The sequence below is a fragment of the Fusarium venenatum genome (genome assembly GCF_020744135.1).
Source record: "Fusarium venenatum strain MPI-CAGE-CH-0201 chromosome Unknown EDB82scaffold_4, whole genome shotgun sequence".
NCBI classification, from domain to species: Eukaryota; Fungi; Ascomycota; class Sordariomycetes; order Hypocreales; family Nectriaceae; genus Fusarium; species Fusarium venenatum.
In genome coordinates, this window is record NW_027072132.1 from 7,517,304 (window position 1) to 7,532,507 (window position 15,204).

Sequence of the window (15,204 nt, forward strand, 5' to 3'; positions counted from 1 at the left end):
CAGGGCTGTGGTGGCAGGGCAAGAGATTTACGAATCGCCACCAGGGATAGTAGTCCACTTCACGTAACCGACGAAACAACAGAATACGACAAGAAGCTTCTTGTTCCGAAACAGTGCCTCGGAACGGGGTGACCAGCGGTAATTTTTCCAGTTCGGACAATGAATCTCGTTTTCCTGGCATGGGGTACCCTCTGGAGCCGTGTCTGGGGTTTATTACTTAAGTGCTTCCCAATGTGCAAAGACGTTCCTTTCTGACGTGTGGTGTGATGTGTCTGTCGATCTTGTAATTCTTACCCCATTCACCATGTCTTCTTTCTCTTTTAGCTCTCTTGAGAGCCTCTCCCTGGCGGATAGAGTATTGTTCAACAAGTTCAGCAAGGGCGTCGAGTGTCCCATCCCTTACGATGTCGCACACCACGCGTTCGAGGCGGTTGCGCAGGCGCATCCCAACCTCACAGCGGTTCGACACTACGACGGAACCACAATCACATATGCCGAGCTCGACCGACGGGCGAATATGCTCGCCAATGAGCTTATCTCCTCATATGGATTGAGGATAGGTGATCGTGTGGTGTTGGTGTACTCGCGTTGTATCGAGATGGTTGTGTTCATCATGGCTGTTCTCAAGGCTGGTGGACAATATGTTCCATTGGATGGCGGTATTGTTACAGATGACACTTTGGGTTTCGACATTGCCGACTCTGAAGCTCCTGTTGTTCTGTGTCTTCCCAAGTTCTTCGAAAAGGTGGTTCGAAGTGTTCCCGATGATAGACGGAACATCGTCAATGTCATTGACCTTGACTCCACATCACCTCTCTGGAACATGGGAAACCCATCAAATCCCATGGTCGATGTTAACACTGACGACGGCGCATATGTCATCTACACATCTGGCACTACTGGTCGACCCAAGGGTGTTGATGTGCGACATAGAGGTGTCACCAACACCCTCCTGGCAGAGCCTTCTAAGCTGGGCATTCGACCTGGAAGGAATGTGGCACAGCAGCTCAACGTTGCTTTTGATATGTGTAAGTTCACTTCATCAAGCATAGTAACATGGCTAATCGACGAGTACAGGTGCGTGGGAGATTCTCGGTACCATGATGAACGGCGGCACCCTCCACATCCGAGGCAGCGGTCTCCAACCTTGGACAGAATGTCTTCAACGCTGCGACACCATCATCGCTACACCCTCCGTCGTCCTCAAGTACATGCCAAATGTCGAAGACTTCCCCAACGTCGACACCATCGCTGTCGGCGGAGAGCCTTGTCCATTGGCTCTCGCCGAGAAGTGGGCTCCTCACATCAACTTCTGGAACGTTTGCGGACCTACAGAGATCAGCATGCTCAACACATGTCATCTTCACCGACCTGGTATTCCACTATCAATTGGAAAGCCCAACCCCAACACGAATGTGTACATCTTGGATGATAATGAGGATCCTGTTCCTGTTGGTCAGCCTGGTGTTATGTGGGCGGGGGGTCCTGGTGTATCGGCTGGTTACATCAATCTTCCTGAATTGACAGCTACACGATACAAGCTGGACAAGTTTACCGACGATGGGTAAGCAAGACAAAGACTTGAATTTGGGATAGTTGGACTAATAGTATTTACAGAACCATGATGTTCAACACTGGCGATCTCGCTCAATGGCTTGAAGACGGCAGCCTCCTGCCCCTCGGCCGCAAAGACGACCAAGTCAAGATCCAAGGCTTCCGAGTCGAACTCGATGGCGTCTCCCGATCCATCGAGACAACCACCGGCGTCATCAAAGGCTGTGCTCTCAAGATCGAAGACGCGCTTTGGGGATTCTACTCTTCTGAAACTCCCATAGACGAAGGCCAGCTGAAAACCGCCGTCGGCAAATCCCAGCCTTTCTACGCCGTCCCCTCAGTCTGGAAGCACCTACCTGTTCTCGAACTCACACCCAACGGAAAGGTTGACAAACGCGCCTTGATGAAGATTGCAACTGAGGGCGCTCTGATGGACACTTTGGGTCTGACTGTGGAGGAGAAGCCCAGACCCCAAACCTTGTGGCCTTCTCAAGAGCGCATGATGTCGATGACAAGTTCAAGCGATGGAACTATCGTTGGTACGGATAACAGTATCATGCGAGACTTGGAAAAGGACGACAAGCCTTTGGTGGACGAGTACAACGAAGAAGAATTTCCTCTTCCTGAGAAGAATGGTGTTCACGGATGGCGATGGCTGCGACATACTGCCTTTTCAGCATATCGCAAACTATTTGGCTTCATCTTTTTCACCAACCTAGCAATCCTCATCATTCTACTCGTCAACAGCCGCGATAACGATTACTATCCAAAGCCCACACACGTGGCCACAGCTGTTGCCTCAAATCTCCTCGCCGCAGTCCTCGTCCGACAAGAGTACGTCGTCAACGCCATCTTCTTCACCTGTTCCCGCGTCCCGACCTCATTCCCGCTCTCCATCCGTCGCCACTTTGCTCGCGTGTATCACAACGGTGGTGTGCACTCTGGCTGCGCCGTCTCTGCTACAGCTTGGTGGTTCATGTACACTATTTCCGTCACGCGCGACTTTTTATCCGAAAAACACCCTGCTCAGATCAAGTCAGTCGTTCTCGCTCTGACGTATATCATTCTAGGGTTTCTTTGCTTCATCCTCGGTATGGCTTGGCCTTCTATCCGTATGAAGATGCACGATCAATTTGAATGGACGCATCGGTTTGTCGGGTGGACTTCTGTTGCTCTTGTTTGGGCGCACATTATTGTGTCGACTGCAGCTTCGACAACGGGACCGCTTGGCCCAGCTTTGGCCCAAAGTCCGACGATTTGGCTGCTTTCGCTTATCACACTTTGCATCGCTCTTCCTTGGACGAGACTCCGACGCGTCAAGGTTGTTCCTGAGCCGTTGTCCAAGCATGCTGTTCGTCTTCACTTTGACTTTGACACACCTCCACCTTGTTCCTCTCGAGGTGTTCGAATTACTGATCGGCCTTTGGTTGAGTGGCATGCCTTTGCAGCCATTCCCGAACCCAGTGGTAAAGGTTTCTCAATCGTCGTTTCCAAGGCTGGAGATTGGACGAAGCGCATCATCGAGAAACCTCCGACATCCATTTGGACACGAGGAACGCCTGCATCTGGTGTTCTCGCTATCGCACCTCTATTCAAGAAGGTTGTTCTCGTGGCCACTGGCTCTGGTATTGGACCTTGTCTACCAGTCATCATGGAGCGACGCGTGCCATGCAAAGTAGTCTGGTCAACCAAGAACCCCCTCTCGACATATGGCCAGGGTATCCTCGACACAATTCTGGCTTGTGATCCTGATGCTACTATCTGGGACACCGACGCGAAGGGTAGACCTGATATGGTGAAGTTGGCGTACCAGGCCTACAAGGAAAGTGGCGCTGAGTGTGTTTGTATTATTTCCAACAGATCTGTTACAGCCAAAGTGGTGTATGGGTTGGAGAGTCGAGGTATCCCGGCGTATGGTCCTATTCTTGATTCCTAAATTGTGGAATTGTCAAAATATTTTTTCTTTCCTTTGTTTTTCTACTGTACCAGCCAGCCATTGCCTTTTCGATAGGACGAGGTTTCTCGTTAGAAAGTTTTTATTTGGGGATAATCTTAAAAAATAATATTCAAGTCAAGCCATGTTGTCATTGTGCCTATTTTGAGATTTATGTTCAATGTCATTACCTTGTTTCTAAGTATTAAAGGCTGACAATCTACCGTCAACCACCGATGGTATAAGGGCAAAAGTGCGGATTGACAGCGTGGCACGCCCGATATTGCATCCAATACTCCTACACCTCAACGTCACGAAACGATACAATGCATAAGTGGCTTATTACTTGGATGGAATGATTCGGAACGTTCCGCAAAGTCGTGTCGGCAATTCCATCAGTGATTACGTCCAAACTCTCTTCTGCAGCACAACGAGGGCCGATACTGAGTCGATAGGCTACCAAACCAGCATCATGACACGCGTGTTGATACCCAACACTTCCAAATGACATCCGAGGTCGATCTTAATTCTAGAACAAACAACCCGGCATCATGTCTGTGCGTTCTCCTCCCGATGCCCGAAGTTGAAGTCGGTGACCAGAATGTGTGCGAACAACCAATCGACTAACACTCGCAAACAAACAAGTTCGGGAACTATTTTAGATCTCGATGATAACCGCCTTTTCTTGACCGGTCGAGGTTATCGGTGCCACTTATGCCGTGTCCGGGTTCTCCAATCCGATCGGCGACTTGTCAAAGATAGCGCGACCCGCCGAGCATCCCGTCTGCCCCGTGGGTCCAGCCGGCCCGGCTGTCGGGACCTCACCCCCTTAAGCTTAAAGATTTTCGTATAACTCTCCCTTGTTGGTCCACAAAATAAACCATTCTCCCTCTTTGTTTCCCCATAATCTTTATTTTCTTCTAATGCATTCAAGATGAAGCAAACGATAGAGGACCCATTCTTTGAAGCTGAACCAACTGTTACGGAAGAGCTCAAGCAATGTATCCCCACAGCAGAAGGCTCATTACGATATCTACAATCTTTATTTCCTTGCTTAGGATGGCTGCCAAGGTATAATTGGCGATGGCTTGTTGGTGATAGCATCGCTGGTCTTACTGTTGGCTTGGTCGTTATTCCTCAAGCCATGGCGTATGCTCTATTGGCTACACTACCACCAGATTTTGGGCTATATACTTCCTTTGCTGGTGCAGCGACATATTGGCTTTTCGGTACTTCAAAAGATATAGTCATTGGTGTAAGTAAACCACCTGGGCTTAGCAAGGTTTTGGCTGACTTGACTTTTCTTAGACAACAGCCATCGGCTCACTACTCGTCGGTGAAATCATTACCCATGTCCACGAAGCACGACCCGATACCTACACAAGCGTCGAGATTGCCAAAACATTATCATTCATGACTGGTATCATCCTATTCGCATTAGGCCTTCTTCGTCTTGGATGGCTAGTCGAAGTAATTCCCTACATCCCCGTCTCAGCTTTCATCACGGCCGCTAGCATAATCATCATGTGCACTCAACTACCAGTACTCTTGGGTATCCCTGGAGTCAATACTCGCGACGATCCGTACAAAGTACTCATCTCAACCATGCGTAAACTGCCAGACGCACAGCTTGATGCTGCCATCGGTATCACATGTTTGGTCTTGTTGGAGTTGGCAAAGTACGTTTTTACAAAGTTGGAAGCTCGTCAACCTGCGCGAAAGAAGCTTTGGTCTATCATGTCATCTTTGCGCCTTACTTTCGCCATGTTACTTTACACTCTAGTGAGCTATCTAGTCAACCGCAACTTGTCCGAGGAGGAGAGCAAGTTTAGAATTGTTGGTCATATCAACCAAGGTACGTTGGCACTCAATCCCATCACCACCATCAGCCACTAACAAGTGCAGGGTTCATCCATGCTGGACCTCCGAAGCTCAAGACAGACCTCATCGGTGTCATCTTGCCTCAAAGCCCCATCATTCTGGTCATTCTGATCGTCGAGCACATCGCCATTGCCAAAAGCTTCGGTAAGAAGCTCGGATACGACGTTGTTCCATCACAAGAGATCATGGCCCAAGGCACAGCTAACATCCTTGGGCCATTCGTTGGAGGTTACTCATGCACTGGTTCCTTCGGTGCATCAGCCGTTCTTTCCAAGGCTGGTGTTAGAACACCACTGGCTGGACTCTTCAGCGCTTTCATGTTGCTCCTGGCGCTTTATGCTCTGACTGGAGTCTTTTACTTTATCCCCAGAGCAGCTTTGGCTGGCTTGATCATTCATGCTGTTTTCAACCTCATCGCATCCCCTTCTACAGTCCGCAAGTACTGGCGTTTATCGCCATTTGAGTGCTTGATCTGGGTTGTTGGTGTTGTCATGGCTGTGTTTACTGGTCTTGAGCCTGCTATCTACACTACCACTGGCCTCTCATTTCTGCTCCTGCTTGTACGCATTGCGCGGACAAGAGGCGAATTTCTGGGCAAGGTCGAAGTTGAGCAGACTGTTGAGACGTCAGAAACTACGGATAACTCTAAAAAGCCAGCCACGCGCGATGTTTATCTGAGTCTGGATCGAAATGATGCTTCAAACCGAGATATTTTGGTGGAAAGCCCACATGGAGGTGTTCTCATCTACCATTTCCCTGAAGGCCTGAATTACCTCAACCAGGCACAACATCTGAAGAACTTGACGGACTACGTCTACACTCATACCAGACGACCCACAGAGGAGCAAAAGGAAGAAAAGGGCGAGGCTCTTTGGTGTGACACATCAGGCTTGTGCAAACAGGACAACGACCTACCAGTACTACGAGCCATCGTCATAGACTGTTCAACAATTAACAATATTGACATCACCAGTGTACAAGGCTTGGTAGATGTCCGAAACGCAATTGATCGATGGGCAAGTCCATCAACGATACAATGGCATTTTGGTGGTTTACACAATCGCTGGGCGCGAAGAGCTTTAGCAGCCGTCGGATTCGGTCAAAACAGTACTGAAAATGGCTACTCGTTTGGAAGTTGGACTTTTGTTCCTACTTCATTCGGTGAAGCAACAGAAGGCGACCACAGAAGAAGAACAAGTACAGATGTCGAGAATACAATTGGCACGCAACACAATGAGCTCAGTGGCGAGAAGCAACTTTTCCCAGTTTTCGCACTTGACAGACCATTGTTTAATGCGGATCTTGGCGAAGCGGTGAGAGCGGCATTGGAGTACGCGCGTAAAAGCGAGTGCCGTTCTCATTCACAGACCGATACGGAAACTGATTAAAAAGTGCCTGATTAATTTAGACGCCGACTACCGAGCCGGGCTTTTCTCCACTTTAGTCCCGGGATTGTGGATATCGGGGACTTGATGGAAGCCGATCAAACCCCGGAACAGAGTTTTCCCCGCAGTGCATTACCATTTCTGGGCGTTGAAGAGGACGGTATAGATGTGATTTTGGAACCTACAGCGAAGTATGATAGCGTATCTGTTTTTAATAATTTATTGAGTAATCAATCTGCGCCGCCTATTGTCATCTTGGAAAATAAAAGGAAAATTGGGAAGATCGAGCTTCTAAAAGTCATGTGAAGAAAATTACCTGCTTCTACGGGCAAGTTCAGGATCTTATCTCGCTTTATCAATTTATCAGGTACTCCACTGCTCTTTTAAAGTCGTAATGCGTCTTGCACCTCAGTTGATTTGTGTTGAACCCTGTACAAAGTGGTTAGCGGATGGTTCAGGCCAATTGAAGTTCAAGTTTGGAAAAGACCACTTTCAATAACTAAGGGAAGCTTCTTCTAGAATAACGTAAGACATTAACCTAAACGATAGGAAGCTGTCAGGCTAGATAGCGCTTTTAGGTAAGACACAAGCACGATACAAATCAACTTGTAATTCGAAGCTTCAATCCATGATAAACCATAAGATAGTCCCATGCTCCAGAAATTTGTCCTTGCTCACCACGTATCGAAAGACCTCGATGTCAGATGACACGTGCAATCTAACCAAATAATTCTAAATGTATAGCCCTCACGACGGTGCTGCGGGTTATAAGTTGAGATCCTAATATAAAATCTCATAATTGGAGATATTAAGACTATTGGATACCTTTCTATTTGACTAAAATTTAATTACAGATTGAGAGGTTGTCTCGGACGGTTCCATGCGATCGATGTCGAATCAAGCTTGGGCAATATTGTTCATGGCATAATTTGTTATAATTCAATTTGGCCCCACAGTACAGATCTCTTGCTCTTGATCCCGAACACGTACTACATTGCCTATAGTACAAACATTGCTTTCGGTCTCACATGCCTGTCAAAATGTTGAATATGCACTTGGGATTCCAATCAAGTCCAACTGACGGCATGGACAAAAGCCGAAGTCGCTTAGGTCCAACACTGTCCAGAGCCAGGTCCAGGCTGGCACTGCATACGCCCGCCGCCACAAGACCAGCAGCCGTAATCTCCTGCACACTGACACTTTCCTGGGTCACAGTCTGCATGAGGAGAGTAGCAAGGGAAGCAGCTGCAACGGGCTTCAAGACCACGGAGAGCAAGGAGGGGCTAAACACGTTGATGTCAACTTCATGGATCGAGAGGTAACGATGTCGAAATACAATAATAAAGAGTGATGGGAACAAATCAATGCCAAAATGGAGATTTGCATACCTTGTCGATACCAGTGTAGGTGTAGCCACCGTCTTCAATGGTGGTAGTGTCGACAGCTGGAGTAGCTGAGACTCCAAGGGAGAGAAGGAGAGAGACAAAGAGAGTGGCCTTCATAGTGATTGATTGTCTTTGGTTGAGGTTCGAATGTGATTGTGAGTGATAGGATTCTGAACTTGAGTACGATGTTGCGGGTTCTTATAGAAACCCAGTGAAGCCCAGCGAACAGCATGCCTTACTCACGGGTAAAATCTTCCCTTAGTTAGACTCTTATGACGGTGATTATTTCGTGTTTACCTCCTCGCAATGCACTTTGCATCATACATTGAAATCCTTCCGGATCGTCGCTCCAATACAATAGAGAATGGACATAACACGGGATAGTCGGACGTTGTTGTAATTGGTTCTTTCTCCTGTGGAACCTCTTGTTGTCACGTCACATAGGATGGCCGATGGATCCGGATGTCTCATGAGAGAGGGGGAAACATCATTGATGACTTTGTAGTTATATTTATGGAACCTAGCGATAGCTAAACTCTTCCACGAGTGACCTTATAGTAACTATTATGTACAAACCCTCTCTGAAGTGATCAATATAGAAATTTCTATTCCCGCCAAGGTAAAAGACCCTGATATATTGTGTATTCGGGTCTTGGCGTTTATAGTATCTCACAAGGGTAACACAGATTGCATTTGCCACAGAAAGGTATTCGCTGGCTAGTTGTGTACCATTTCCTCTTTTTCACTACTATATCCAATTATCTCGTATAGTAGTTAAGGATCGTCACTGCTTATTTGCATATACAATGTAGTCCAGCGGCTGTGCGGCTTACTTGCCTGCCTGACTGCAGACGTGATAGGTTCCTTCGGATCCATACGGCGCACAAATACAAAAGTCCGAAAGTTTAGCCTTCCTCCTTCATATTCAGCCCAGTAAGGCGCATAGAAAACTCCACCGACTCATGTTACTCGAAACATTAGCGCTTATATTATAATCCTTCTTTGGGGGCTTTAGGGTTGCCTTTCTAATAGAAACACAAAAGCTTGTTTTCAGATGAGTTGTTAGGCTTAATTGCGGTGTAAGTCCTGGCCTCGTTGTCCCTCTGCCCAGTCCTGCATACTAAGCACCTCTCGAAACCTGGAAAGACTATCTCCTAAACCCATTTTGTCGCTCAGTAATAAATCCCTCAGCAGTTATTTGAAGAGAACGTCGTGGACATGTAGGATTTAGTAGAATACATTTCGTTCTAGCATTAATACTACGGAGATATTATTATCTGCTCAGTCTCACGTAAGACGGCAGTTGAGGGCCTTGCCGATCAGGCCCTAAAAGTATCCTATTGGAGACTTTGGGACTATGGGGAATTGTAAACTAATCTTCAGAGGGAATCTTAGCGGTAGATCATCGCTCCAGGGCCTCGTCAAAGCGTTAGCCTTGGCAGCCAGTTGTCATTCCTGTATCAGAGTTGCTTCTTGGCAGCAGTCTCTAAATAGAATCAAAGGTCACTTGGAGAGCTTCAAAAGAACAGCGCCCGCCCATCGTTAAGGAGAAATGTTGGACGGTCGATTCTGCGGTCCAATTGTTGCACTCGCATACCATGGCCGAAATGTCAACTGTTGAGTTTCGACATGTGGTCTACATTTTCCTGAACTTGATGTGGAATCCAATGATTGGAGATATCGACCGATATCGCGTTAACTAATGAAATTGGGTTAGGAACAAGCCCAATCTGACCTCTTATAGGACTTTTGAGGCCTGGATGAGTAAGGACTGTTGTGTCGTACACTACCCGATTCCCTAAGTTGATACGGTATTCTATGTTCCGAGACTGCCTTATCCTGCTACTACTCGGAAACTAAAGGAACTGCCTGGTAACTCATTAATTTAGTATCCGACTACCGGGCCGGGTTCTTCTCCGCTTGATCCGGGGGACTGTGGATATCGGACTTGATGGTGGCGGCTCTAATTGTGTTGGTGTCGGGGACTAAAGAATTGACTGGTTTGAGTTTCGGTTCCACATGGCGTCTGGAAAAAAGCGGTAATTAGAAATTATTATAGACAGCGATGAACTAGTTGATTAATAATTTGCTAGAATTTTATAGTTTGAAATGTCTTTTAAAAACATTGAATCTTTGCTTCTGTCCATTGAGGTTCAGCTCTAGAGTCAGACAAAAACATCAGCAATCATGACAACAAGTTTATTGACAGGGGCTGCTTTCGGCACTGGTCTTACCCTCTCGGGCGTTGCAAACCCACAAGTCATCAGGGATCAGTTCAGCCTCTCCGACTTCCACATGCTCGCCACATTTATCACTGCATCCGCCACGAGTGCTGTCATCTTTACAACCTACAACAAGAACAAATCCTCCGATGACAAAATTCCCATCAAACTACCTTCCAATCACGGCTGGCTCGGATCCTACGACGGCAACATCATTGGCGGGGCTATACTCGGTCTGGGGATAAGTTTAACCGGTGCATGTCCTGGGACTGTTCTCGTGCAAGCCACGGCTGGTGTTGGACACAGCCGGTTACTCGCCTGCACTTCTCTCCTTGCAGGGGTCGCCTGGGTCAAAGTCAAGCCATTGGTATCCAAGCCGCAGTCGCCGACGAGCGGCGCCGAGAATAACAACGTTATGCTTATTACCGGATGGTCGGCGAACAAAGTCCTTATCGCGTACGAGATTACCTTGCTTGGTATCCTCGCTGCGATATTGGCTGTCGCGCCGCGTAGTGAGACATTACTGCATCCGGTTGTCGGCGGCCTTCTTATCGGCGTTGGACAGCTTTCTTCTGTCCTTTTCACCAACAAGCCAGTTGGTGTCAGCGGTGCCTACGGAGAGTTTGGAAATATCTTTTGGGACTTGGTCAGTGGGAAGACGCTCAAGTCAATCCCCGAGAGTATTCTATTCGCCGGTGGAGTTGTGGCGGGTTCTTGGTTGACCATCACCCAAGTCCCTGCTATTCGGGAGGCAATGGTTAGCAGCCAGGAGCAATCTTTGCCAGGTCTAATTATCGGAGGAGTTCTTTTGACTTTTGGTGCGCGTATTGCTGGTGGGTGCACCAGTGGTCATGGGATCAGTGGGATGGCGAGTATGGGAGTGAGCTCCTTCATCACCATTGCATCCATGTTTGGCGCCGGAGTGCTGTTCAGAGCATTTTTTCCGTGATAGAATTTTTGTTTATGTATATATATAAACCATTTAAACAATTACCATAATAGAGAATAGAGATAGATTTTACACAATGAAATGCGTTAATCTGACAATGTGGATAACCTTTTGGAGAATCAACTTGACGTATTGGACCTCTACCAGATTTATTCACCGACTGGGAAATACAAAGCATCATTTAGTTACACCTAGCAAAATATAGAAGTCTCCGCTTTTGTGATTTGTACATGAAAGACAGATATTCACGCCTTGGTTGGAAAACCTACCTGGGATAACCTTACATATGAAGATTTGTTGATAATTTGATCTGCGCGAACAGATTAACCTTTGTTGAAAACTTAGAGGAACCTGAGGAGGCCTGTGCCAAAATAAACAAATGAAAGACAGATACTCAAATGGCTGGTGTTTAGAAAAAGGCACATTAATGAAGAATATGAAGAATAAAGAGTAGTAATTAAATAAATAGCTAGCTACATTGTACACGAAGCAACGACTCGATAATGAAGATCATTTACCATGTCGGGGTGACCAAGGGAAGGTGAAACATGCGCGATCCTGAAGTATCCGGAGCAGGCAACTGTCCACCCCTAATATTCACCTGCAACGAAGGATGGATCAGTCTTGGCGCCGCCAACGTTGAATCACGTTTCCTTCTCATTTCAACAAATTCATCCTCTTGTGTCCCATCCTTGAGATGCTTGTTATTCTTTTTGTGCTCCGCAACAGTAGCAAAGGGCAGCGGAGCGTCGCGGCCTGCTGGTGGGTAGTCATGGCCTACCCAGATCTTGGTGTCTTCGGGAAGGGAGAGCAGTTTGCGGCCTGATTTGAAGATATCTTCCGCACTTCCACCGGGAAAGTCGGCGCGAGCGGAGCCTACGTCGACATTGAAGATTGAATCGCCAACGAAGACGTTATCTAGAAGATGGTCAACATTGTGGACGTAGAGTAAATAGGAGAAAGACTTACTGCCGATCTGATAACCCATGTGATCAGGTGTGTGTCCTGGTAAGTGGACAGTTCGGGCCGTCAGATTACCGATGGCAAACTCGTCGTTATCCTCCCACAGCTTGTCGAAGACTGTCTCATATTCATTGCTTGGGATGCCATATTTCTCGCCGAACAAGTGCTGCACTTGCTTGATACGACTTCCAATACCAATAGCTGGTTTCATACCCTGACTCTTGGCCAAGACTGACTGGATATATGATGCTGCAGTGAGATGATCCGCGTGAGCATGAGTCTCGAGGATGATATCAACCTGATAGCCCTCGTCTTTCACAATCTTTATGATCGCATCTGCAGAACTGGTTGACACAGCTATCTTGACGGGGTCATAATCCAAGACAGGGTCGATGATGACTGCATGCTTGGTGATGGGGTCGGCAACTATGTATTGCCATGTACTTGTGGCAGTCTCAAAGAGAGGATGAATAGTTGGTTCCGACATGATTCTTGTGTGCGTTGCGAAGTAGGCGCGGGACGTGGGTTTCTTTTGTGCAGGATAGTTTCTCGATAGCGTGAAATGGTTGGACTTGGATGTCAGCCTCGATGGTGTTAGTCTGGATAGCTTGACTTCTGATGATGGTTTTGTAAAAGCGATAGTTCTCTCAATTTGTCTTGCTTTTGGAGTAAAGGGGGTTGTAATAGATATCGCAATTCTTTTATCACAAGAAAGCAACGTTCTTTTGACAGTAGTGGTGATGGACATGTTTTACACGGGTATCAAGGTATGTGTATGAAGTCACCTGAGAGTTATCTCGTAAGCATGAGCGAATGAATAACTCTAATTTCTGGTGACCGAAGTCCGCGCTGTACGGGAATTAAACTCTAGTTATGACGATCACAATCGGGGTCTTGTTTAACGCCCGCGTTTAGGTCGCCGATAAAAAGTGGGACATCGCCGACCCGGGGATTGGCTAACTTTTGTCGGATACTCCGATAGAGCAGAACGCAATCAATGTTTCTTGAGTTTTAAATGATTACCAATAAGGAAAATCGGACTCTTCTGTTATGCTGAGTGATAATTACGCCGGATCATTGTGCAGTTAAATCGTTCGATAATGTGCGAGCGCGCAGTGGCAAAATGAGAGAAGGACAACAATCGTGACAAATAACTTGGGTATCAATTTAACGTAAAACTCCATCATGCTCCCCTAAACTACGCCAATGACTGATATCCTGCCGCTCCCTGATAAGCAGTCGAATCTTGAGGATGCTTTGGACCAACGTCAATTGGCTCGGCTTCCTTATTCGTGCCAATCTGATTGTACTTGTGCTGGCGACAACTGATCACGCCATGGAATATAACAGTCGCGCAAGAGAATATTCTGTAACATGTTAGCCTATATCCGTACCAAAGCAACATTTTCACTTACAAACCAATGGCGGCAAGGCCAAAACAGACGGCAAAGACATATGCATAAAAGCGACTCACAACCATCAGGTTATCAGGACACTTGTTTGTCTCACAGTAATCAGACCCATGGATCCAAATAATAGCTGTCTGAGCGCCCAAAACAGCAATTGAGACAGCCCAGAGAATAGTAAGGGCTCCATCAAGAACGAAAGCTGCTCGGAAGCTAAAAAGACGACTGAATGATAGATGGGCAAAGGCGCCCCATAGTGAAACAAGAAGGGTTGCTGAACTCTGTTAAGTCGTCAGTAATGTTCACTAGTTCTGTAGTTATCGTGAACGTACAGCAACGATCAATAAACAGTTTGCTGGGAGAACGACGGCGTTTATTGTGAAGGATGTCACCACGATGGTGATGATGCTGAGAACGGCTTGAAAGATGCGGAGAATTGTGAAGCCGGTGGGGTATTGGGCTAGATCAGGGCGACGTGAAGCCATATTGGATAATATCTATGATGTATCTTAGATGTGGTATTGGAAAATTGTTATTGGCGATCTAGAAAGTCAAGAGTAATCGCTTTGTTTTTTTCTCAATCAGCGAAGACACGACACTTCATATTAACAATGGAGAATTTTCTACTACCCAGTATATTTCTTAAAATATCGTCTCGTCTCACAGCCTCATTGAATCCTCCTGAGCGTCATCTTGTCAGACAAACCCCAGTAATCCATATTTTCTCCAAAGCTTTTACCACTTAGTGGACAGTCAGCCCAGCGAGTCCACTATCTTACAGTGGATCTTGTAAGATTAGTTGGTGAGATACTAGTATAGGGACTAAACTGTTCTGTTAGGGTATTTTGCAAATGGTGATTCAATTGGTCAGGACGTTCAAGATAATACTCATGTCCAACAATACGAAGTACTAGTTAGGCTTAAGCATCATTATCGCATGCTTTACCGAGTAGCGAGCGATAGTATAACTTTCTTGCATTGTTCTCGCGACAATTGGGACAGGTTTTATTGTGGTTCGGCCCTTAACCCCTTGGCCCTGTAAGCATGGCGGAGCAGCGCATCCAGCCACAATAAATGGGCTATCAGAAGGATAAATTCTTCTCTCACCGCTTCTGTAGTCAGCTAGCATAGCATTTGCAATACTGTTCATTTAATTAAACAGCCCTACAGGACAATGGACAGCCACTCTTTTATCGCGACTCCGCCTCTTTGTTAGTCGCATAGTTAATTGACGTAGCAATCGCTGACAACGAATTTGGCTTAGTGGATCTTCGCTGTCTGAGCACCCGCAAGTGAGATACCCTAAAGAAGAGTAAGGGCTCTATTGAGAATAAAAGCTATGGAGGCTGAAACGATGATTAAACAATAGATGTACAAAAGCTCCTCATGATCATGATGATTTTTATTCTCTGGAGAAAATCTTTGATTTGAAGATTCGTTGAAAATTTGATTAGCGCGGACCGTAAGCCTTTGTTGACAATGCTAAAGAAAATGAGGAGGTTTGGGCGGAAGTTAACAGAATAAAA

General features: G+C 46.6%; 6 protein-coding genes across 6 annotated transcripts; 3 read left to right on the top strand and 3 right to left on the bottom strand.

The window, feature by feature from the left end:
- Positions 1-304: 304 nt before the first annotated feature.
- EDB82DRAFT_469353 (uncharacterized protein) lies at positions 305-3,600 on the top strand (the record flags this gene model as incomplete). Its single annotated transcript, XM_065607924.1, has 4 exons — positions 305-1,032; positions 1,073-1,564; positions 1,618-2,069; positions 2,118-3,600. The coding sequence occupies 4 exons, from the start codon at positions 305-307 to the stop codon at positions 3,488-3,490; spliced, it is 3,045 nt and encodes a 1,014-aa protein (XP_065463622.1). The 3' UTR covers positions 3,491-3,600.
- An 821-nt stretch (positions 3,601-4,421) lies between these two features.
- EDB82DRAFT_437326 (sulfate transporter family-domain-containing protein) lies at positions 4,422-6,756 on the top strand (the record flags this gene model as incomplete). The annotated part of the gene is made up of 3 exons (XM_025725859.1): positions 4,422-4,742; positions 4,796-5,342; positions 5,393-6,756. The coding sequence occupies 3 exons, from the start codon at positions 4,422-4,424 to the stop codon at positions 6,754-6,756; spliced, it is 2,232 nt and encodes a 743-aa protein (XP_025594416.1).
- Positions 6,757-7,777: 1,021 nt separating this feature from the next.
- On the bottom strand, positions 7,778-8,277 carry EDB82DRAFT_542343 (uncharacterized protein; the record flags this gene model as incomplete). Its single annotated transcript, XM_065609348.1, has 2 exons — positions 8,142-8,277; positions 7,778-7,969 (listed from the first exon to the last, which is right to left on the bottom strand). The coding sequence occupies exons 1-2, from the start codon at positions 8,253-8,255 to the stop codon at positions 7,778-7,780; spliced, it is 306 nt and encodes a 101-aa protein (XP_065463623.1). The 5' UTR covers positions 8,256-8,277.
- A 1,775-nt stretch (positions 8,278-10,052) lies between these two features.
- On the top strand, positions 10,053-11,411 carry EDB82DRAFT_518386 (uncharacterized protein). The gene has a single exon (XM_025725861.2). It carries the CDS (start codon positions 10,326-10,328, stop codon positions 11,307-11,309), a length of 984 nt encoding a protein of 327 aa, XP_025594418.1. The 5' UTR covers positions 10,053-10,325; the 3' UTR covers positions 11,310-11,411.
- Positions 11,412-11,746: 335 nt separating this feature from the next.
- On the bottom strand, positions 11,747-13,172 carry EDB82DRAFT_518388 (putative metallo-beta-lactamase domain protein). The gene is made up of 2 exons (XM_025725862.2): positions 12,279-13,172; positions 11,747-12,227 (listed from the first exon to the last, which is right to left on the bottom strand). Exons 1-2 carry the CDS (start codon positions 13,018-13,020, stop codon positions 11,824-11,826), a joined length of 1,146 nt encoding a protein of 381 aa, XP_025594419.2. The 5' UTR covers positions 13,021-13,172; the 3' UTR covers positions 11,747-11,823.
- Positions 13,173-13,248: 76 nt separating this feature from the next.
- EDB82DRAFT_563180 (uncharacterized protein) lies at positions 13,249-14,163 on the bottom strand (the record flags this gene model as incomplete). The annotated part of the gene is made up of 3 exons (XM_025725863.2): positions 13,249-13,639; positions 13,688-13,959; positions 14,011-14,163. 3 exons carry the CDS (start codon positions 14,161-14,163, stop codon positions 13,471-13,473), a joined length of 594 nt encoding a protein of 197 aa, XP_025594420.1. The 3' UTR covers positions 13,249-13,470.
- Between the last annotated feature and the right edge of the window lie 1,041 nt (positions 14,164-15,204).

Excerpts from the sequence above, each read along its gene's own strand:
- EDB82DRAFT_518386 (XM_025725861.2), top strand. The coding sequence starts at position 10,326 with ATGACAACAAGTTTATTGACAGGGGCTGCTTTCGGCACTGGTCTTACC.
- EDB82DRAFT_518388 (XM_025725862.2), bottom strand. The coding sequence starts at position 13,020 with ATGTCCATCACCACTACTGTCAAAAGAACGTTGCTTTCTTGTGATAAA. Across the intron at positions 12,228-12,278 it reads CATGGGTTATCAGATCGGCA|ATAACGTCTTCGTTGGCGAT; the intron begins GTAAGTCTTTCT and ends ACCATCTTCTAG.